This window comes from Camelus ferus, chromosome 21 (genome assembly GCF_009834535.1).
Source record: "Camelus ferus isolate YT-003-E chromosome 21, BCGSAC_Cfer_1.0, whole genome shotgun sequence".
Lineage (NCBI taxonomy): Eukaryota > Metazoa > Chordata > Mammalia > Artiodactyla > Camelidae > Camelus > Camelus ferus.
The window spans coordinates 20,894,007-20,917,109 of NC_045716.1; the positions used below are offsets into that span (position 1 = coordinate 20,894,007).

Below are 23,103 nucleotides of genomic sequence, written 5' to 3' on the forward strand. Positions count from 1 at the left end.
TAGGTCAGATTTCAGATAAGCGGGTGGTTTTCCTGTAAGTGATGAAACCCTCCTCTGTACTTAATGAGAAACAGACTCCTCAACTTACCCCAGCCCACAAGACCAGAAGCATGGTGAGATTCCTCACTTCTTTCTCATCCCCAAGTTCCCACCACACACTCCTTCAAACTGCCCCTCTGGCCTTAACCTTCCTCTGTCACCAGGACTATCAAACACCAAGTCCTGTTTCCCTGTTCCCTGGCAACATCTGGAGTCAGGCATCTTCATCCAGCCAACGCTCCTCTGCCTGGCATCCACAGCCTTTCTTCTTGCAGTTAAACACTCCTTTCAGTAGGAAGCCACAGCACTTAAGCCCTACTGGAGTCCCAGTACCCTCAGCAACGCATTTCAGCAGTGGTCTGAAGTAGGATTTGCATGCTGTTTTGTGACCAATATGTGGTATCTTCCATCTCTACTAGAACCTTGCCCTGAGAAGGAGGAATCACGCCACCCATCTTGTGGCTCCTGGGCATCACAATGCCCTACAGCTAACTTAAGTCCACAGACCCTGGCACCGCTCTTCCCCACTCACTCACCCACCCGACCTGCCCCTCCCTCCCTAGCAAAAAGCTAGGAGTCCAGAAGTCTCCAAAGAGATCGGTCTACCCACCAAGTTCTACGCAAAGCTTCCAAACCAATTCAGGTGGATGACAGCAAGTATAAATGTGAATCATCTTTAGGGACAGGCATTTAACCACTTTTCCATGTCCAACTCTTTCATGTCACAGAAACAATCTCCTTGACTCCCCCCGATCTTTGAAGATACTGAGATCAGCAATACTTTCAATACATGGGGTCACAGGCCCCTGTCCCATACAAAATTGTACATACAATCCCTAGAGTCTTCAATGACCATGACCCCAGCTTAGATGTTGAGTACACAGAAAAAATGCAAAGTAATCATGAGGCAGCTCATGATAGTTTGGAGGTTGCTTTACATAAGGTAAAAACTGAGATCCAGGGCCAGGATAACAAATGAGAAAAGGTCCAGAATCGAAAAGGAGACCTTACTAAAAAGTAGGAAAAGGGTCAGGACAGGCAGCATCTGTCAGACTGAATGTTTTATTTCAACAGACATCCCTGGTTTAAAAAAAAAAAAAAAAAGTGGAAGGAGGGGTTCAACATTTCATCACACCCAACAGGGAGCAAAACTCCCATCCAAGAACTCAGAGCCCCTTCTGAGGCATCACTTGAGTCTTTACTAGCTCCAAGACAGAAAGGAGCTGAATTTTCTAACTTTTGTTAAGAAAAATCTATCAAATATGTTCATTCTCGCAGAGGCGAGGGCTGGGTCCTCAGGGAAAGAGATCCTGGGCGTGGAGCAGCTGGCGTCCCGGAGATGAAGCTGGGGGCCAGGCCAGCTGGGCGGCAGGAGATCCTGGGGGCAGCTGGGTCCCAAGCCCTAGAATCCGTACTTGGCTTGGGTCTGCCGGCGGCTGAGCTTGTTCTCCGACCAGGTGTTCTTCAGTTCCAGCTCCCGCTCCTTTGCCTGTGCGAGGAAGAAGGGGCAGGGAAGAGTCATGCTGCATTTTTGTGAAACATGTTACTCTTGCCTCTGTGAGCGTCCCAATTTAAAATCTTTCTTCCAACAAAACAGTTATAAGGAAACAACAAATCCTTTGAAAGACTTTATTTTCTCTTATTCAAGCAGAAGGGAAGACTGAGAAAACAAAGGAAAATCATCTCTTTGGGGAAGCTAACAGGATTTAAGCAGAATAAAGGCTCAAGAATCCTGGTTCTAGAATTAAAACCGATGTGCTCAAGTGGGAAATGGACAAATGAGAATTTGAATTTGGTATCTGAAAGGAAGACAAATCAGCTGCCTTGGATACCTAACCAGCCAAGTGGGAAAGGACAGCCTCGAAGACACGGACAGGTCAGAACAGGACCCCAATCAACAATAACTTATTTACTGGACCCACAGTTTTGCTGCCGTGTTGAATATAGTGTTGTGGTACCCTAGAAGTTCACACTACTTTAAAGTACAAACTGAAGCTGTGAAAAATTGACTGGAAGGTACCAGAATTAATGCTTCCCCTTCTGACTGTGACAGCTTCTGGCTCTACTGCATTCTGGGAATGTACAAGCACCGCCCCAGGAAAGGGCTCCTCAACCCCACCCCAGCAAGTCACCTGATGCGGGCTCCTTTCCCTGGGAATGGGAGGAGGTAGTGCTCAGAGTCTGGGTTTAAAAAGAGAGTCTACTCTCAAATTCTTCCCTTACAAATAACAAGATAGGGGAAGGGTACAAAGACGTTCCTAAAAATGAAGGTGAAAATATAAGAACAACGAAAGCAAGTTTTGCCACTGAAATTACTAACTAGCATGTACACTCCCCGGGGAAAGGGTCAGGAAACTCTTATTGCTGTCTATATCCTTGACAGCACTTAGTATAGTAGGTCTCAAAAAGATGTGTGTTTAATGATTCAAAGAATATTTGAAAGCTGTCAAGTCTTACCAAATAAATAGCAAGACATACTCTAATTCCAAAAGACATTTTTGGATTATCTATAATTTTGAATTATTTGCTGTTGTTTCCTTCCATAGAAATGGAAAAACACAAAATTAACTTCCTCATGAAGTGGATGTTTTGCTAAAAGTTGGTGAACCAATTTTTCTATATAGTTTTTAAAGTTACCAGATAAACTTGCCACTTAAAAGAACTCTATGATAAACCATTTCACTCTCCTCTTACATTTATGTTTTGAGTATCTGAATTTTCACTTATGAGTTTATTCCAAGCACCTGTACTCGCCTTATCGGAAATGAGACTGATGCAGAGCAGGACAATTCTGAAGGACACATCCCCACCTAGCGGCCACATGGAGAACTGGGGAGGGCGCCTGCTGGGAGGTGGTGCCTGGCACAGAGGCTTCTAGCCTAGATCTCAGCCTTCAAATCCCCATGTTTACAAGGATCCTGCTTGGCAGGCCAGGGCCCTCAGCCCTCTCACCTGATGAATCAGATATGTGATCTGGTGTTTCCGCCGCTGCTGTCCTGTTGGCTGCTCTCCTTTCTTCTGCAAGGGAAGAAAACAGTCATTCACCCACTGAAAAAAAATAAGTATCCCACTGACCCAATGGGACAGGGCTGGGGATTAAGAAACCAACTACACAGCCCAAATCCTGGACGTAGGCGGAAGTAAGCTTGGTGCTATTTTTATGTCTACATACTTACAAAATAGTTATTTTTATTAAAGCCATTAAGCAAAAAACCCAAGCTCAGAATACTTGCCTGAAATAGCCAGCTAATACCCCCATTAGACTGGAAATACTTTAAGGTCAGGGCTGTGTCTGCTATTTCTTTAAAAACCCCACCCCACCCCCAGCATCAAGCATGGGGCTCTGCCCACAGTGGACACTTGATACCAGTTTTACTGCCTGCAGTCAGTCTACAACAGCTTAAGTGCCAGGGTCCAGATGACCCTCCTCTCTCCTTACCTCCGTCCTCTCTAGATCCCCTTACAACCCCTCTGCCTATCTCCCCTTTAAGCCCTCTTCATCTCTGTCCATTTCTCCCCAGTCAGGCCAGATGTCCAGCCTATCTCCCACCTACTGCTTACCAAGCTCTCTCTCATCCATCACCTTTGGCTGAAACCCCACCTCCCTCATTCTAGTAAGTGCCAACAAACAGCTTCCCTGGAATTAAATTTTCACAATCACTTCACCTCTCCCCAATCTTCCAGCCTCCACTCATAACTGCACTGAACCCCTAACCAAACTGTGATGCAAATGATTTACTGTCAAAGTCTATATTGGTCTGCGCTTTCATTCTGCGGTTTTTCTATCCTCTGCCAGTGTTGTCTCAGACTGGAAACTTCCCAATCAGCCCCACCCAACTCCCCAAACTCCTCTCTGGAGTCTCCTCAGCACTTATGTAATCAATTTGCACTCTAATCATTTACACTCAAGTGTCCTTAAATCTTTTTCCCAACTACACTGTAAACCCCTCAAGAATAGGAACCATACCTTTCTCTTTGTTTGAAAATCTAGCTCAATACAGCGAGATGGTGGAAAAAAACTTAGACCTGGGAAAATAGCAAACTCCCAGTTCCTTGCTGCTATTTAATGTCAATTAATATGACAGTTAAAGATGACAAACATAAAACATCCAGTTCCACTCCTGGCCCATGGTGAGCACTAACAACAGCAGCTATTACTACGTGATGATGCTTCTCGACCCACAGTTAGTAGCGCATGCTCTCCTAAGTGGTTTTTCCAGTAAACAGTGATGGATCTATGCTGATCTAACCACAATCCTTTGCTCTGTCCTGTATGACCGCCAGCATTCAGTTAAAACAAACGACTGGGGCTCAGATGGCCATCTGTGGCCACAGAACAAAGCAAAGAAAATGGGGGGAGAAGAAGGGAATAAAATGCCCGACCTTGACCTTGCTGGTGCTGGGCTTGAATGCAGGGCTTCCCCACATTTTCCCCACTGTGAAAAGCTCATAAATGTCCACATTTGCTGTACTCAGCTACTAGGTGAAGAGATGTTCATCATACTGACTGAAGCCAACTAGCACAGAGGATAGGAGTGTGGTATGGGAAATGCGAGGAATAAAAGCATCTGAAGAGACCACAGCTAGCTATAATAAATGATGGAAAGAAAGGAGAGAGGAGGGGATGCACACTCACAACCTAGGACCCCAGGATTTCTGAGACTGTTGTGCCCACATCTCAAAGATGTGCTGAGCCAGGTCCCACCTTAACAGGACGGAGAGAGGGATATGATTGTAGGGAAAGGGAAGAGCAGCTGTGGATTCTGTCCAGCCAGGGAAGGAGCCACACATATCAGAGATCTTCCTGACTGCAGGATAGGAAACTGTTCCAACCATTCAATCTCAGTAACCAGACTCCACCATCCGGATGGAGAGCAAAGTGCTGCAAAATTCTGGAAGGCAGAAGCTGTAGCTGGGAGACTTGGTGGACACGCCAGTACCAAGGGGAACAGGTGTTTGCTAATGGTGATGGGACAGTAACAGCAGGGTGTGGGGTCAGGGTGGGGAGTAGGACTGGATTTTGCTTTGGAGACTCCCAAGTTGGCCACCCAATAGCCCTTTCCCACTTACTTTGCTGAATGACTTCATGGTTTTCTCTTCTGTCAGTGACTTGGTCATCCACTGCTGGGCCCCACTAAGCTGGTCATCACCTTTGATCTCCACAAAGTTGATCTCCTCCCTCCCACGATTCCTTTTGCCCTGCAGCCGCTTAAACTGGAAAAAGGGAAAAAGAAAATGCAGGAGTGGGGAACCTGGGTAAAGGATCAGGAGATGTCGCCAAGGATCCAATTTATGGGACGGTTTCAAGGCTCCCCAGTTCCACTGCACCGTCAATTCTCTCTATGCAGTATGTCTTTTCACCCTGCCACCTACTACGCTCCCTTGATGCCAGGTGAAAGGCTACTTCTTAGAAGTTCTCCTGGACTCAGGAAAGGAAGGCTAAAAGGTATTCCCAAACATAAGTGAGTGCAGAAAATCACTGGTATGAATTTGTCCTCAGATTATGTATAAATTGGATCTGCCTAAAAGGGCTGTATACTATTTTCAAATTAAGAACTCAAGGTAAAAAAAAAAAAAACAAAAAACTAGGATTTCTCCTCTAAAAATTGGTTCTTCTAACATGTCTGTTCCTTCTCACTGATTCAGTATTACCAAATCAGCAGACCCCACATCAGAGCAGACATTCGAGAAGGAGCATGCAGTGCTGAGTAGAGAGGATGCCTCAAAAAAAGGCCTGTCAAATTTTCTAGGAGACCATTACTCTTTCCTCCTCCTCCTCCTCAAAAAAAAAAAAAAAAAAAAGCAGATCACACCACAAATCACCAGATTTGCTTAGAAGGGAGTGTGGGTGAAGGGAAACTAAATTAAAGAACACTTGGAACCTTCCGGTGAAACTCAGATTGTGGCCTGAGCATTAGCAAGGTCTCCTGGGGTCACTCTACCCACAAGAAACTGACTTCTGCCACTGGATGAGCTCTTTGCTGCTTCCTCGGCTTAGAACAAACAAGCCCTAACTACTGAACTTGACCAGAAGGATATACACAGGGAAGTGGATGGACACAGTATTAACCAGAGGCAGGAATCTACAAAGGGATAAACACCTTTCTGTGAAAAGGTGAGGAGAAAATTATTTTTTGTAAGAACTTGCATGCAAAGAGGTAGCATTCTCTATTTCTCCAATCCTCTCCTAATAGGCTATGACCTCCCTACGGATTGAATAATACTTTATCTCCTGAACACAGCCTGATGGTCTCAGGACATGGGGTTTTCCTCTTTCCTTGTGCTGAGGTTGGGGAGAAGCTCAGAGGCAGGGAATACAGTGATGTGAAACATGGGGTTATTTACTGGGCTGCTGTTCCCTCCCAAAATCCTTTAGTGTGAATGAACCCAACAGTTTGGCTAGGCATGTTACCACTCAACTGAAAGACTACATTTCCTGGCAACTAGATATGGCCATGTGACCAGGTAGATCAGACAGAAGGGGAAGTGTTCATAGGAACTTTTGGGAAATCTCCTAAAAGAGGAGGTGACTTTCTTTCTCTACTCTGCTGCCTGGTCTACAGTAATGACAGCTGTAACCTTAGCTGCTATCACGGCCCATGAAAATGACGGCAAAGTAATGATCAGAAGGGGACTGGATCCCTGATGACTTTGTGGAGCTGCCACACACCAGCCTTAGCCTGCCTACCTCTAGCCTTTTTTTTTTTTTTAACTGAAGTATAGTCAGTTTACAATGCTGTGTCAATTTCTGGTGTACAGCACATTGCTTCAGTCAAAAATGAATATACTTATATTCATTTTCATATTCTTTTTCACTGTAAGCTATTACAAGATATTGAATATAGTTCCCTGTGCTATACAATTAGCCTTCTTCTATGAAGAAAAAAATTAGCTTCCCTCATATAACCCATTATTATTTGAAGTTTCTCAATTCTATGTTGCCAAACCTAATCCTAACTAAACAGAGTTTTAAAAAAAATTTCCTTTAACTTAAAATTTGAAACCTGGTGTCTGGGGTCAAAGATGATCTCTTGTGCTTTGTTAACTTACTGCTTCGTCATCGATGAAGGACGCATCTGGGGCAATTTCCTGGGGGGAGACCAGAGCCGGGTCCTGTGCAGGATAGTAGCCACCACTGTAATAATCCTGCAGCCAAAGAGGGAAAAAAAAAAACACACCAAATGAGGGCACAGTGGACAGGGGACAATGTCCAGCCAGGAACAAAGAAAACGCTCATCAGAGACACCCCTCAAATGGTGGTGGTGACACCCACACTACAGACCCCTCAAATGGACCAGTAAAATCACAGATCCTAAGGAGCTACCCTACGACTCAAGAACACCCTCTGCACCTTTTCTGATCTGCCCCACCCAGATGGATATTTTTTAGGGAAGGGTGACAAGAAATAAAGACGTTCTCTCCTGCTTTAATTTACATCCTGCTACCTGTGGCTGCTTCCCAAGTGTGATTCCCACCCCTTACCTCTACTGTCCCTCAGCCCTGCTCCTCCTGCTCATAAGACCCCAGTAAGCTCCAGTGTGAGCAGAGGCGGGAAGGTGTGAGGCATGCCATTCCATAAAGGCCTGCCTATAACGGGCGGGGAGGTTGCAGATCTCTGACATAAAATAAACCACTGTAAGGGTTGTATGGAATTTACAAAGCTGGGAACAAACCAGGTTTGTGTTACTAGATTTTTAGTTCATGGTTTGATGATTCCCCTTACAGGTGAGCTGTCTAGATGTTGCTGTGGACCCAGAGGAAAGAGGGGTGAAGGCAAGAACAATGCCCCTACTGTGGCCGAGACAGGCAGCCACAGGGCTGAGAAACTGTTTCCTCCCTGCCTACACTTTTCCCTAATTCTTCCACCTTTGCCCAAAACTACAAGAAATCCTCTTGGAACATTCACTTTATAGTGACCTATGTGACAAATAAGGTTTCATACTGACTAAATAAAAATAATACATTAAAAACCTAGAGTACCTGAAGCATTAATTTCCACTAAAAAGTATTGATAATAACATATATTTAAATTGCAGGGTCCCCTAGGGTATTTAAAGTGCTTTAATTTGCAGCAATTGCCTCAATGATGTTTGTAACTGCATATAGAAGTCTGATTGTTATTTATTAGCTGGATTTAAACTAGAGGTTTCTTAGATTTAAATAGCCTTTTTTTTTTAAGCTAAAAAGGTCAAAACACTCTTCTTCCTCCTTCCTTCTAAGAACCTTGAGGAGAGATACACTGTCCATGATCAGTCTATAGGATACAACGAGGTTTAACAGCAAATAGTTTTCAAAGTCTGATCAGAACAGAGTCCCCTCAAAGCCCACCTACCACAGGTTCCTAGTCCGTGTGGACAGGCCGTATCTACATCCCTATCCATGCGTGAAGACAGACTGTAGATAAGACTAACACTGACCATGCAAAGAGTCACAGTGGTTGAAGGAGACTGAGGTCCTGCAACCATCCCACACTGGCAGGAAAACTTCCGACAGCTGCCCAGCCACAGGACCAGCCAGCTGCCTCTGCTCCACCACCACAGCTGCTGCGAGTCCCTGAAACTCCTGGGAGCTCTCTCCATCTAAGGAAACTCTGACCACTGTAAACCTATTTACAGCCTGGCCTCATTTATTCTCACTCTCTGAGGCTACACAGAACAATTTAAACTGCTCTTCCAAATAACATTTGAATAAAGTTACCATAACAATTTACTGAGCATTTGCTATGTTCCACACACCACACTAAACCAGTGTTAATCCTCCGAGCAACCCTATGAGGTTGCTATTATTATTCCCATTTTACGGCTAAGAAATCTGATACTCAGATAGGCAGAGAGGCAGTTAAGTAATTTGCCCAAACTCACACAGCTTGAGATTCAAACTCCAAACCACCCTCTCAAACCCCATTCTCTATCTCTGCCCAAACTATGGTCCCCTAGTGCCTTCTCTCCAGGGACTTGCCTCAGTCCTTTCAACTTTCCATGACTCAGTCGAGACCCCCACTTCTCCTTACTCCCTTTTGCACTCAACTCTCTGGATTCCCTCCTCTTCTCCTCAGTCCCTTCGCTCCCTGCCTTCCTGTGTTCTCAGTACTCCCACCTCCAGAAACTCTTCCCGGACCCTCTGCTACCTAGGAGTCTATGCATGGTTCTCTTACCCTCCTCACCCACACTCAGATCTCTGAGACTATAGACCACTCTCTGGAAGACTAGAGACTTCTCACCAGCTCCTACAATAAGATTTTATTTTCAGAATAAATGGATCAATTATGTGGTTCTGTCAGACTTCAAGACTTCTGGATCAATTAGATCAATAAGATTCAGCATAAAGGTAGTATGCTGTGAGGCCTGATAGGTATAGGAAAATCAAGACACCAGAAGATTCATTAATTCAGCCAAACTGACGCCACAGAGGCTTTATCACTGGCTCAAAGCTCTCCCTGAGGGCCATACGCCAACATTCCCTGGCCTGCCCTCAATGCCTCCAACCCACCTGATAATAAGCACCAGCGGCATTGGCATCGCCATACGTAGAAAACTGATTGTAGCTGTAGTCGTCCCCAGGCTTCGGCATCCAAGGGGCCCCACTTGAGCCTGCTGCCATCTTGAATTCTAGCGGGGCATTGGCTGCATCGTCCTGGAAGGCCGGCTCTGGTTCCGTGCCTGGAGGCAGCTCTTCGGGAACGGTGGGAATGGGGTAAGGGTATGGCTCAACTCCAGGCGGTTCGGCCTTCTCAGGGAGGGAGAAAAAGTTCTCAGGGGCTACTTCCTCATCGCTGTCGTCCTCCTCCTGCGTGATCTGCTTCGTCACCTGCAGGGCAGCACTCTTGGCGGCAGCCTTGATGGCAGAGGGCGACGGGGTGGTGGTTGTGGTGCCCACAACAGGGGCCAGAGAAGAGGGCTTGGTCTTAGAAGCCTGTCTGGAGGGCTTAGTGTCAGAGGAGCCATCCGAGGGTTTCCGGGAGAAGGCATGGGGCAGGAGCAACCTGTTAGTCTCTTTCACAGTCAGGTTTTTAGGTTGGGGAAGCAAGGCAGACAAACCAGTCCCCTCACTGGATCCCTGGCAAGACACATTTGGGTAAGGAGGGAAGAAAGATGACAAGTGAGATGTTATGATGCACACAACTGATACTAAGAACAAGCATTACTGGTAAGTGCTCTAGCCTAAAATCTTACCAGCCCTGTTTCCATCTTACCTCCACCCACTAAGATCATCCAAACCGGGCTTGACTCCTCCTACCTCCGGCTCTGCTGCTGTCCACTTCTCCCAACCCTCCACTGTCTGCTTCTCTCACAGTAAGATGTCATCCCATTTTCCTCAACCATCTCAACCCAGCTTCTCTGCCCTCTGCCACACAGCCTTCTCTGACTCTGTCTTTTGCAAATAGGATGTATTCAGTAAATACATCATCCTTCTTCCCCAAAAGCCCAGGGCTCTCTCTAGCTGATTGCTCAACCTCTCTCTATATCTAGAAGGTTCCTCCTAACATGGGAACTCTCTGCTTCCTTTGGATTGACACTCAAAGCCAAGAGCAAGGCTCTGTTAAAAAAAGACATTCATACATACCGCCAAAAGTCCCCTTTCCAAGGAAAACCCTACAGATGTGGGATATTCAGTTTGTTTATGCCAGAGTCAAGCATTTAACTTATCAATTTGTAAGCTAATTGGCTCAACCCATCTAGAGTTCCTCAGCCCATCCAGAGTTCCTATTACTCCTAAGAATCTCTCAGTTTCTGCTTTCTGTATGCTACAGGGTCAGCCGGGCCTAACTGTAGGGTTAAGGGAGGTATCAGTTTGAAAAGGGGGAATGGAATAAGGTCACTGTGTCACTGACCTGGAGTACTCAAGTACTTCAGTCCTCTCAGCCAAGAAATGCCCAGAATGAATAAAATAAGACTTTTGAGTCAAGCAGGCCAAGCAGAACCATTCATCCAGAAAATGGGCCTTCCCTGATGTCTGTGTTCACAGATTTGGGTCATTCCAGCCTAGTAGACCCCAGAGGCTTAGGCTCATAAAAACTAGACTGAGGTGCCAGGTGGAGCAGGCTACCTTTTAAGTATTCGATTTCTCAGATGACATCTGGAATCATGGCTACATCCCTTTGCAGTGCTGGGTCCACATTCTGCCTTAATAGCTTAGAGTTTCTCTCTCCACTCATCTCTTCCTACCATCTGGAAGACTGCTCTTTACTCCTGGGGTGCCTTCTGAGCCAGTGTCCTCCCATCTCTTTAGTTGCCAGTCCACCTCCACCAGGAAGCCATTCTGACAACAGGAGAACGACTGGCCTCAATCAGCCTCAGCATGTCAGTTTCTTCCATGAGTCCTCCCTCATCACACACTACAAATACGGACACAACATCACTCTCACCAGCTATCTTTCTAACTTCCACATGACTGCGCCCTTCGAAGACCCCCCAGCAGTGGAAGTGACACATTAACAGAGTCAGGCAAAGGGGCAACTTCAGCAGCACATACCTGAATCATGAGACAACCATCTCATAAAGGCAGAACCACTTCTGCTCTTCTTGAGACATATAATCAACTGAGGCCAGAGTGTATAAGTCACCGAGTGTGGAACAGAACAGGAAGAAACTCCTGGGAGCCAGAATAAAGGCACTGGGGCAAGGGGAAACAGCAAACAGTAGCGAGACCATCTGATACTGTCTGTTTGAGGACGTCTGGTCTTGGTTACAGAGCAGCAGCCAAATGCAGCAGGTAAAAGCTTGGATTCCACAGTCAGACTGCCTCAGTGTGAAGCCCAGCTCTGCCCCTACTAGCTGTCTGGCCTTGGGCAAGTTCCTCAAGCTCTCATTTTCCTCATATGCAACATAGGGATGATAAAAACACTACGACTTAGGCACTACTAAGAGGATTAAATCAGTTAAACATTAGTATAGCACTTAGAACAGTGCCCAGTAAATGCTATTTAGATGTTTCTTTCCCAGGTTAAAAATGAGACAAAGAGAAGATGGATAATTTTAAAATTCAGATTTTCCCTAACCTCATTTTGATCAATCCATTTATTCTACGCTTCCTAAATGATCCTTTTACCTGAAATGTAATGGATCAAATTGAGTTCCAATTCATCTCCCTACCACGCCTGTCCCCTAGGAGAGGCAACACCAGCACGCTGAAGCCAGGGAACAGTGAGGAGAGGGTAGAGAAGCAGAAGGCCTGATGTTATCAGGAAAACAAAACGACACCCAAATGGCCAGGCCTCAAATCACTGCATTTGCTCCAAGCCTGATTTGGGAACGGCCGGGCATTGTAAATCCCATCTTTCAGGAGGCAATATGGGAAGAGAAGAAACGGCTTCTACTATGTCACAAAGCTTACCTGAAGGACAGTTTTCTTCTTTGTGGGTTCATCTTCCTCGGAATCTGACTACGAGAAAAAGAAACGGAATAATGCCTCACTGTTTAAGGACAGTGGGGGAAGCACTCATATTAAAAGAAGCACAAATGAAGGACTGGACAACAGCGGCTATCATCTTGTCTGTTCCCCACCTGAAGAGGTGCACCGCGCCAGGACCTGCCAAACAGCAGACCTTCCCTCCTGCTCTCAAACAGTGTCAGAAAATGAGGTATGCGCTGACCTCCCCCAGTCACTCATCCTCATACCCCCAGACCTGTTGCATAGCCTTCTTGGCATCAATTTCTAGTCCTTTAAATTAAGACTATTTCCTCCCATTCAGTCTTCGGTGAGGGGAAGAAAAAAAAAAAAGGCTATATCCCATTCTTCTTCCTATAAATCTGTCCACTAGAAGATGAATGGGATTTGGCCCACAATCTCACCCAATCTGAGCTTCACTTCTAAAACCACTTATATAGACTACATAACCACAGGGCTGGGGAGCTCCGGTGGGATTAAGTGGTGTGTTAACTACTCTTCTATGAGGCATTAAAGGTCAAAGCCATTGGAGAAATCCATTCCCTCTCCAAGTATGATCTATTGTCTGCCAGACAGAGTTGTTCGTGTCCAGGAAGAAAGCAAGCAAATGATGACTATGAGAATTTCAGGCAAGACAGGAGGTCACCTGTTACCCTCTGACTCAAAAAGACTGTTTCTAATACAGCTTTCACACTGAAAAATACCTAAACTTTCAGCTCAATACCAGTTCCTCAGCACCTTCAACCATCAGAAAGATGCAAGGCATATTTTATTTTTAAAAATTAATATCCAAACCAAGAACCTTAGAAGTTTTCTGTTTGTTCTCAGGACCCTGGTTTTGGGCATCTGTAAATAAAGGTGATTAGGGAGGAATCTAAGACCCTATTCATCTCCCAGATTCTAAAGAACTCAAATCCTCTGCCCGTCTTTCTCAACTGAACCTCGTATCTCACAAGTCCCTTTTTGGATTCATCTGCTACAAGGACCTTTTTGACGACCATTACTCAGAACCTACTCTATGCAAGACACCACCAGGCACTGCAGACAGCTTACCTAACCGGTGACCTATGGCTGGATCCTGGGTACTAGGATGATACTGATCCATTCAGCCCACAGGGCATCAGGCAGGGCTTGGAGCAGGCAGAGTCCTGGCTCACTGGTTTCCACAGGCCCAGTCTGTACCATTTCTCCTAGTGTGCTTCAAAGATTGTGTGTGCCATGACATGAAAAAAGTCCCTGCCTTCAAGAAACTTACAGTCCAGTGAGAAGAATGACAAGTTCCCAAACAACTGTAGCAAAGGCAGTTAAAAGATACGGGCAACAAGTGTGGTTCAAACATCCCCTGAAAGAACTGGCTGGTCCCCCATTTGTGCTTTTTCATGTAAGCCCCCCCCATCAATCCCTGACCCCGTACCTGGATCACTGCCACCAATCACTCTCCTGTCAGACCATACTCCATTCTTCCTGACTCAAAACTCCTGAAGTCTTCCTGATGACTTTCAGCTTGCTCTTTTTCATTCTGTGTCCCTACATTACTCATTTGTTTGGGGAGGCATCATACTTACACTGATGCATTTGTGCTTGCTCTGTAAACGTGCCATTTTTCATGTGTGTTTTCTTGCCTTTACTCCCACAGTAAAGGCCCTACCTTACAGTTCTATGTTACCTCACGGTAGTCAGCACACAAAGATTTTAATTAGTAACTGCTGCCAAATGTAGTATAAAAAAAAAAAAACCTGTAAGAGAAATGTCTTGGTACTTAAACATGGGGGATTAGAGAAGGGGCAGGAAGGAAAGGACAGGCATCTGCTGAGTACCTACTACGTGTCAGGTAATTTACTCACATTTTTTCATTCAATCCTGACAGTAAAATTTCAAGGGAGGCATTATTACCTCAATTTTACAGGTAAGGAAAGTAAGGCTCGGAGAGGTTAAATAATGGCTAGTAAATGGCAAAACCAGGACTTGAATCTGTTCAGCCTCTCAAGCTTTTGCAGCGACACCACGCTGAGCTGTCCGTGTACGTCCAGGTCTGAGATCCGTGCTGACCAGATCCCACTAGATCCCACATGCTACAGCTGAGAGCACAAGCCACAAAATCAGAAATACACGTTTGAGTCTCAGCTTTGCCACTTATTGGCTGGGGGATCCCCAATGAGCCATTTAACTCCCCAAGCCTCAGTTGGAAATAGTACTTAGCCATGTCACAGCGATGTTCTAAAGACTGCATGAGCTACTACCCATGAAAATACATATAAACTAAAAATTTTAACAGAGTTCCAGGATTATTATTCTCTCTGGCCTGCCAAGATGTCAAACTCAACCAAAGAAAAAGCCTTACGCTCCAAACACTCCAGCATTCTCGATCTTTTCTCTCTGTTCCATGCTCCCGCTGCCTCAGGGGCTAGTGACCATCTTCCTTATCTTCTGACCATGTAGACCCTTCTCCTTCCCAGCAGACAACACAGAACCACCTCACTACGGGATGTACAGGGTTTTCACAAAGTCCCCCACTACGTTTAAACTTTAACATCTTAGGCAATACGTCCAATGGAAACGATCTAAATATAAAATGTTATCAAGTTTAAGACTATTACATTTATAAAACTGTACAAGCCTATTTTTATTTTTCAGATCCTGTGACAAACAAAAAGTGGCTACTCTGCAAGTGTAGGCAAACTGTCCTACAGCTAATAGAATTGATGGCCAGATCAGCTGGGGAAAGAAAATTCAATTTTTCTTTAAATGTCAGATTGTTTCCATTACACTTGTCAACCTAAATTTAAAGTTTAAAAGCATGCACACACACACACAGCTGTACAAAGACTTCAGGAACACATTATTTCTGGATTGAGAGGACTGCTACGGTTACTCACAATCACCCTTCTCTCTTTGAACATCTTATACTAATCTACTGAACCCTGTCTCACGATGGGCACCAAATATGACAGACTCCCTAAAACAGAACACTAAGACCCTCAAAAAATGTGCTGAGACCCTAAACCCTTGTTAAGTCATGACTATTCATCTTTGAGGGATGGGCAGAAATAAACCTTTACCTCTTAAGGCTGACAAACAGAGTTCCAAGACATTCAGTAATCTACCCAGGGTCGCAGAGGAAGTCTAGGGCATTGGGAGGGTGGAGAAATAGAATGAGAACAACCTCCTGCCCCTTGAACTAACTTCAGCCATCTAAAAAAAGTTGGAATATGGAACTCAGCAGTTCACTGTGAAAAAGAAAAGCGGTTTAGATGCCACTCAAAGCACTTATGGGCATGTGGGGACCTGAATGAAAACTAACAGAAATCAAAAGGAAATCTCAGCAAGGAATTATCTAAGTACCTCACAAAAGAAAATAAATTTCAGTTTAGAGTACCAAAAAGCAGGAGATGAGTAATCCAAATGCTAAAAGATGTGCCTGTATCTTCTAGTTATGGGCCAGGGGAGGGGAGATGCAGCTGTCCTGGGGCATTTGAAAGAAAATCAATCAATTCAGTTTCCATCAAAAATCAGCTGGAGGCGATGGGCTCAGCCTTAGCACAGTATTTAATTTAGACACATGGAGAACTTCCTTGATGGTGAGAGGTACAGGAGCAGATTGCATGTTTTTCCCTTTATCATGGTAAAATATATAAACATAAAATCGACCACTTTAACCATTTAAGTGTACAATTCAGTGGCATTAAGTACATTCGCAATATTGTATAACCATCACCACTATTTCCAGAACTTTTTCATCATCCCAAACAGAAACTTTGTACCTATTAAACAATAATTCCCCCTTCCCCATGCCCCCAGTCCCACCCCATAACCTCTACTCTACTTTCTATCTCTGAATCTACCTGTTCTAGGTACCTCATATAAATGGAATTATACAATATGTATCCTTTTGTGTCTAGCTGATTTTACTCAGCATGTCTGCAAAGCCCATCCATGTTGTAGCATGTATCAGAATTACATTCCTTTTAAAGGCTAAGTAATATTCCATTGTATGTATATACCACACTTTATCCATTCATCTGATGGACACTTGGGTTGTTGCCACCTTTTGGCTACTGTGTGTGAGCAGCACTGCTATGAACACCGATGTACAAGTATCTGAGTCCCTGTTTTCAATTCTTTTCACCTAGGAGTGAAACTGCTGCATCATACATGGTAATTCTAATTAATTTTGCGGGGATCTGCCAAACTGTTTTCCACAGGAGTATATTAAATGGACACTGTGGAGTCAACTCCTAGAGAGTGCTGAAGACCAGCAAACGGTGATCTGAGTGGGTCTGTGCCATGAGACCCAAAAAGAAGGGTGATGCTAGAGATTCGGGGGCACCCAGGGCTGGAAGAGGTATGCTGGGCCAGAACAGGCATTTTGGGGTTTGGGAGGCACAAACTGGTTGTATCTTTTAAGAAGAAAGTACTGTATTTCTTCTTGGCCTCACAAGAGCCCAAGCCTCAATGGCCACCACTGTCCTCTCTGTTCCTGCTGCCAAGAGTGACAAGACACACACACCCCGAGACTGCTGAGCAAGAACGGAAACAGACATTTTCCATTAAGCCAAGCCCAGTGGGATCTGCTAATCTATCAGAGCCTCATTCCCCATGGCAGCCTCCCTCTTATCTTCCCATGCTCTGGTTCTGACAGACTCCTGCTCCAAAAAGCAATCACTAGTTGCCAGGGCCAGGAGCCAAGAAGGAAATCAGGGCCCAAGAACAGACCTCTCCCCTCACCACCCCCACCCCACGCCTCCCAAACTCGAACCACTACCACACTCCTCTCTGCTATTTTCCCTATTAGCTAGAGTCATCAACTTTTTTTTACTCTTTGGTCTCAAATATCTTCTTACATCTGCGCTTCAGCTAGGACATCACTTTCTCTCCCACTTTTGCACTGCTCATTGTATCGCTTTCGTATTTCTGGTCGCCCAAGGCTCTTCTATCTTTTCGGTAGACACTATGATAGAAGAGAACAGAACACACCTGGGTGCAAATACGACTTCTGCTCCTCCCAAACTGTGTGATTTTAAGCACCTGTTTTCTAAACTCTACTTCCTGACCTGTAAACTAGGGGTAATACTCAGCTTACAGAGTCACTGAAGTGCCCAGCAGTGTCAGATCCCAAGCACGTGCCCCACAGACATCAGCGCGTATCTTTCCTTTCTGTCAAGGGCTAAATCTTAGCTACACTCACCACAGTCAACTCTTAATTACTTGGCTAACAGAAATGACCAAAATTAGTGAAATCTCAATCTCATAGCTTCAAATTTTCCACACCTGGGAAAACAACCTGAAAGTATAGGGAATATTAACCCAGATAACCCTAAAATGTCTATTCATGTTGGAATGCACACTGTATGATCGAAAACTTAGAGTAAACTTATTCTAGTTTTGTTGTTTTTGTATCCTAATTTTACAAGTCTAAATCTCTTAAGCCTGCAAAATCAATTAACCAATATTTGGAGGTAGCCTGGGTCAGAAAAAGAAAAGTAAAAAGGGAAAAGGAGAGGATGATTATTCATTTTATGGCTCATTCCTAATTCTTCATGAGTCAAAAGTTGACTGAACTTGACTTTGCAATACACCTGGAGAGAGAATCTGGTATTAGCCTGTCCCCTGACTGCAGCTGATTGATGGGCTCACCCAGGTCAAACCAAATGTATTCTGTCCCCTGGGAAAACATCAAGCGGGACTCAGATTATGGTTCAATCTGGGCCAATCACTAAAAGAAAGGAAATAAAACCAAGAAGGTACAGGTGGCCATCTTTCACCTGCAGCCAAGGTTAAGAAGTGGAAACCAGTCTGCAAAGAATGAATTGAATGTGCAAAGAGAAGCTGTGTGGGTCCCCAACAGATCTCCAGATCCTGATTCCAGGCCCTACCCAAGGTACCTCAGTATATTTATGATGTGTTTCCATTTAAGCTAACTTGAAGTGGTTTCTGATACTTGTAACCAATTAAATCTAACTACTCTCCAATCTGCTCTGTCTCTGTACTCCCTAAATGAATGGCACCACTACCGTCCCAGCTGCCTAAGCCGAAAGGCAGGGGTCAGCCTTGAATCCTCTCCTTCACAACATCCAATCAGTTCCCATCTTGACACTTCTACCTCCTAAACAGACCTAGAGCCTACAGCTCTCTCCATCCCCTGCTACTCCTTTAGCCAGGCTGCCATTATCTCTCACACTGTCTCTGCCAGTCTTGCTCCCTCCATGTCTTTTGCCACCCTGTGATCAAAGAATTCCTGTGATCAAAGAATTCTTGCTCAGACATTAAGGGCTCTTCACTACCCCAGAATTACGTACAAAGGCCTTGGCATGGTATCCAAGGCCCATTATCATCTGGCCTCAGCATCTTTCTCTAACCTCATCGCTCACCACTCCCCTAGCCCCACTGGTGCACTCCAGCCACTGTGCCTTATTACCTAAGGTTCATCCAAAGCACTGTCATTCTCTCTCACCTCTGGGCTTCTGTACATTCCATTCCCTCTGCCTAATGTGCTCCTCTCCACCGGCCCTTTCTCTGGCTACCTCCTCCTCAACTCCCATGTCTCTGTTAGACATCATCTTGTCCCGGAAGCCTCCCCAACCTCTGGACTGGCTTAGTGCCCTCTTGGAGTGCTCCCATGGCTCTTCCCTGACTTGACCTAAAATCTATTTCCTTCTCTGTTGGTCTCCCCCAGTAGATCACAAGCTCCTTTTGTGACAGGGTCTATCCTGTTCACTGCTGTACTCTTAGCTCCTGGCACAGAGAAACAGCTCAATATTGAATGAATGAATGAATGAATGAAGAGTTCAGAGTTAATTACCTTTACTTTAGCACCAGACCCTAAAGGGAAACTACTTAAGGAAACCTAATTCACTCCTTCAAACATTTACTGAGAGCCCAATAAGCATAAGACACAGAGCTTAGAACCATGAGGCCGTAGACCCACAACTATTTCAAAGGCAAAAGTCACCCTCACCTAATCATCTTGAACTCTTGTGGGCTACCTTTCCCAGGAATTTTATGTTCAGAGAACAAAAATACCAACTTGAACAGAAAAAAAGTGAGACACTGAACTAGCTAAGGGCTAGAATTTGGCTTTATTTTACTTACCCATGTCACTGTTCACCTCAGGAATTTAGAGAATTATACTTACAAAGAACGGATAGTTACAAGTCCTCCGAGTTTTCCACCACTTCAGTCAGCCTAAATGGAGGATTCTACAGCCTCTACCAGCATAAATGACTCAGACCTAGAAATGAGCCTTTCCACTGTCACCGCGGAGGGAGGCAGGCTGGCTCAAAGTGCCATCTTCCCCCACGTATCACAATTAGGCCAAGAGAAAGTTTGGGGAGAAGATTATGAAAAGAGAATACAAACAAACAAAAAAACCTATTTTCCTGTCTTATTCAGGGACTTTCTTTTGTCCCAGGTTAAATCAAGGCCAAAGTAAGCTTCAACGGAGCAACAGGTTTTGGGGGGAACCTAGACTTAGAAATGACAGGCTCGGGAGAAAGAAGTGGGTAATGATATGGAAAAAAGTTTGGAACAAGGTAGTAAGGGAGACTCTGGAATTTCCTTCCATGAAGAATATTCATTTGAGTTCATTCACTCAGAAAATATTTAGGTAGTATTCAGTATGTGCAGGCATTGTTCTACCCACTAAGGATATAGCAGCGAATAAAACACACAATAAGGCCTGCCTTCATGGAGCTTGTACACTAGCAGAAGGAGAAAGACAAATAAAATATATAGTATGTTAGATAGTGGTAAAGCATTTTAGATGGTGGTGCCCTGGAGGAAAATAAAGAAGCAGGGTGAGGAGGAGTGGGTGATAGGAAGTTGCAATTTAAATAGGTCAGATAGGAAGTCCTCACTAAGAATCTGTCTTTTAAGCCAAGATTTCAAAGAGGTGAGGGAGAGAAAATTAGGACATCTGTGAGATAGGACCAGCAAGCACAAAGAACAGAAATAGCCCCAGGCAGAGTCAGAAGTCTGAAGAAAAGCAAAGGCAGGAATTAGTATCTCCCAGAGGATAACCAAAGGTGAGCCAGGGATTGACCAATTAACCTTTCAGAAGAGAATGGAAAGAACTCCAGATAACTCTAAAAGATTACCTGCCCCTAGGCTGTCTCCTTTATTTCCAAAGCACTCACTCCAGGAGAGGCCTTCAATTTTTCTGCTCCACCATTCACAAAACAACAGAAGCTTGGTTGCCTCTTCTAGGACCCAAGAGTCCTAAATGTCCTAGGCTTGACAAATACCTAAACAGTGAAACTGAGGCAGAGGCCTGGAGTTCAGATAGACCCAACTCTTAATCTTCACTCTGCTCTTTACCAGATAAGATCTTACACGCTGGACACCTGTTTCTTGTCCATAAAAGTTAAAATGATTTCTCCCAGAGTTCTGTAATAATCAAAGGGCCAATGCCCGGCAAATTATCTCTGTTCAATAAATACTCAATTTCTTCCCTAACTCCCCTCAAAAACAGAATCCAGAATTCCTATCCTTGGTTCAGACCCTGATGCTTTTTAAGTTCAGAGGCAAAGGAAAAGGTTAGTCCTGATGTTCAGCAAGGGTTCAAGAATCCTGTCTCCTGTTACCTCTTCAGGTGCCAGATTTTCTGCTGTTCTCAGTAGAAGGGGAGGTGGGGACTGGTCTGCAGTGAAGATGCAACAAGGGAGAGTGGAACCAGTGTCCCTAGGCCTGGGCCTGTCAGTGCCAGGTGATGATAAATGGCCCTTCTGCAGGCAAGTCTTGCTTGGGGAAACCCGCATGGACAAAATATCTTAACTCCCCAAAGTTGACAAACTTCAGTTCAATTAATCACACTGTACCAGGGACCCAGTGCTCTGGAATCAATGGATGCATTTATAGGAGGGAGTCCTGGAATCTCTACGTCTCTCCTATGGCTGAGCCCATGCCCAAACCCAGTGGAAAATTTGGGGGTGTCCTCCCTGGATACTCACATCCCCCTTATGCAGCTCCGGCGCCGCAATCTTCACCGGCTCTGTCCTCTTCTTTGGCTTGGGAAGCCCCAAGGGGGGCCCGGCACCGCCGATAGGGGGGGGCAGACTGAGGCCAGGGCCTCGGGGCGAGGGCAGCCCCAATCCCAGTCCCTCCCCAACTCCCGCCGCTTCAGCCGGGCTCACGCCTGGAGGTGGGGGGAAACCTCCCAGGCCGAAGGGCAAGGGGGGAGGAGGCTGGAGCCGGGGGTCTCCCGTGGGTGGGGGCAGCAATAGCGGTGGAGGGAAGGTTGGGGCCAGCATCTGGGGGGGCGGAGGCAGCAAGGCCGGACCCTTGGGTGCAGGGAGAGACGCGAACAAGCCCCCTAAAGTGGGCCCAGGTGTAGGGGCCGCCGCCTCCTCCTCCTCCGGCTCCGGCTCAGCCTCATCCGGCTCACTCTCATCGCTGCTGGCGTAAGCAACCAGCGACATGGCGCCTCCCGCCTTTGGGGCGCCCTTGCCGGCAGACGAGGCCTACTTGAGACCGGGGATGCCCAGAGGCCTAGTGGGCCCCGCCACTCGGCGGGGCAGGGAACCAAAAAGCCCGCCTTCTCCGTACTCTAGGGCTAGCCGCGGCAGAAGCCCATGCCCACAGTTGAGTTCCCCGAATAAGGCTTCCCTCTTCACTTAAGCTCCTAGTCCCGGGCAACTACACACAGCTAATGGCCGCCGAGTCACTCCGCCTCCTCTTCGCCTCACCAACATAAGAACTACAACTCCCAGAGAACACTTTGAACACAGCACCATTCTCCACCACAGGGAACTCAGCGCAAGGCACGGCGGGAGTTGGAGTCCAAGGAAAGATTAAGAGACGCGGAGAAAGACAGGAGGAAAACCCGCCTCTAGCGCGAGGGCTCCTGGGATGAGTAGTTTTTTTGGTTGCCTGGCAATTCCTAGGTGACTACAAGCCCCATCGGTCACCGCGGTAGTCACGGAGACGGGTAGGAGAGCATTTCGGTATTTGAAGTTCCGTAGGGTAGCTGCTTGGGCGCTAAGATTTATGGGAGATGTAGTGCCCTTAGAAACTGCAAGCGATGTCGGGAATGAGAGGGAGTCTGGGAAGGTGGTGGATTGGGGAAAATAGCTTAAAGGTAAAGTGATCTCTAAATGAACTGATGAAGCTTCGGAGGCGACTGAAACTTGGAGTTGGCCCCAAGAAGAGTCAGGGCCCGAGAGACATGTACGAAATTGGGCTGCGAGTCAGAAAGAAGCAAGACTTAACACGTAATAATAAACATCCGAGAGCTGAAATAAATGTGACGTAAGAGGGAGTAAGTGATCTCCCTCGCCTTGACCAAGGTGCACATCCAGGAGCACACCTAGCCCTTCCAGCCTGGGTCCTGATCTCTCTCTGCAGCAACCAATGAGAGAGAAAGATGGGCAGGGTCCTGGAAGGCAGAGCCTGGTACTTGAGGTTAATCCAGTCCCTTCAGTCCAGTGGGGGAAGGAGGCCAGCTACATCTCAACCCCCTACATGGATCTGAGGCATTACCTGAGTCCATCCCTATGTGCCTGTGCCTCCCAACTATCTAACTGCATATGTCCTTTGTTTTTGTCTCTGTTGGTGCCTGGTGTTTGTTGTGCCTTTGTATGTGACCTTGTTAATCGGTCTCTGTGAGTGTCCTTTATTTCCATCCATTTTTATGTGTGTCCTTTTCCAGCTTACATATGTCTGCCTGAGATTCTGCACCGTCCT

The 23,103-nt window shown here is 45.8% G+C and overlaps 1 protein-coding gene across 1 annotated transcript; it reads right to left on the reverse strand.

The window, feature by feature from the left end:
• Positions 1-1,085: 1,085 nt before the first annotated feature.
• PRCC (proline rich mitotic checkpoint control factor) lies at positions 1,086-22,114 on the reverse strand. Its single transcript, XM_032464002.1, has 7 exons — positions 21,372-22,114; positions 12,373-12,420; positions 9,529-10,095; positions 7,090-7,185; positions 5,110-5,253; positions 2,992-3,057; positions 1,086-1,528 (listed from the first exon to the last, which is right to left on the reverse strand). The coding sequence occupies exons 1-7, from the start codon at positions 21,837-21,839 to the stop codon at positions 1,442-1,444; spliced, it is 1,476 nt and encodes a 491-aa protein (XP_032319893.1). The 5' UTR covers positions 21,840-22,114; the 3' UTR covers positions 1,086-1,441.
• Between the last annotated feature and the right edge of the window lie 989 nt (positions 22,115-23,103).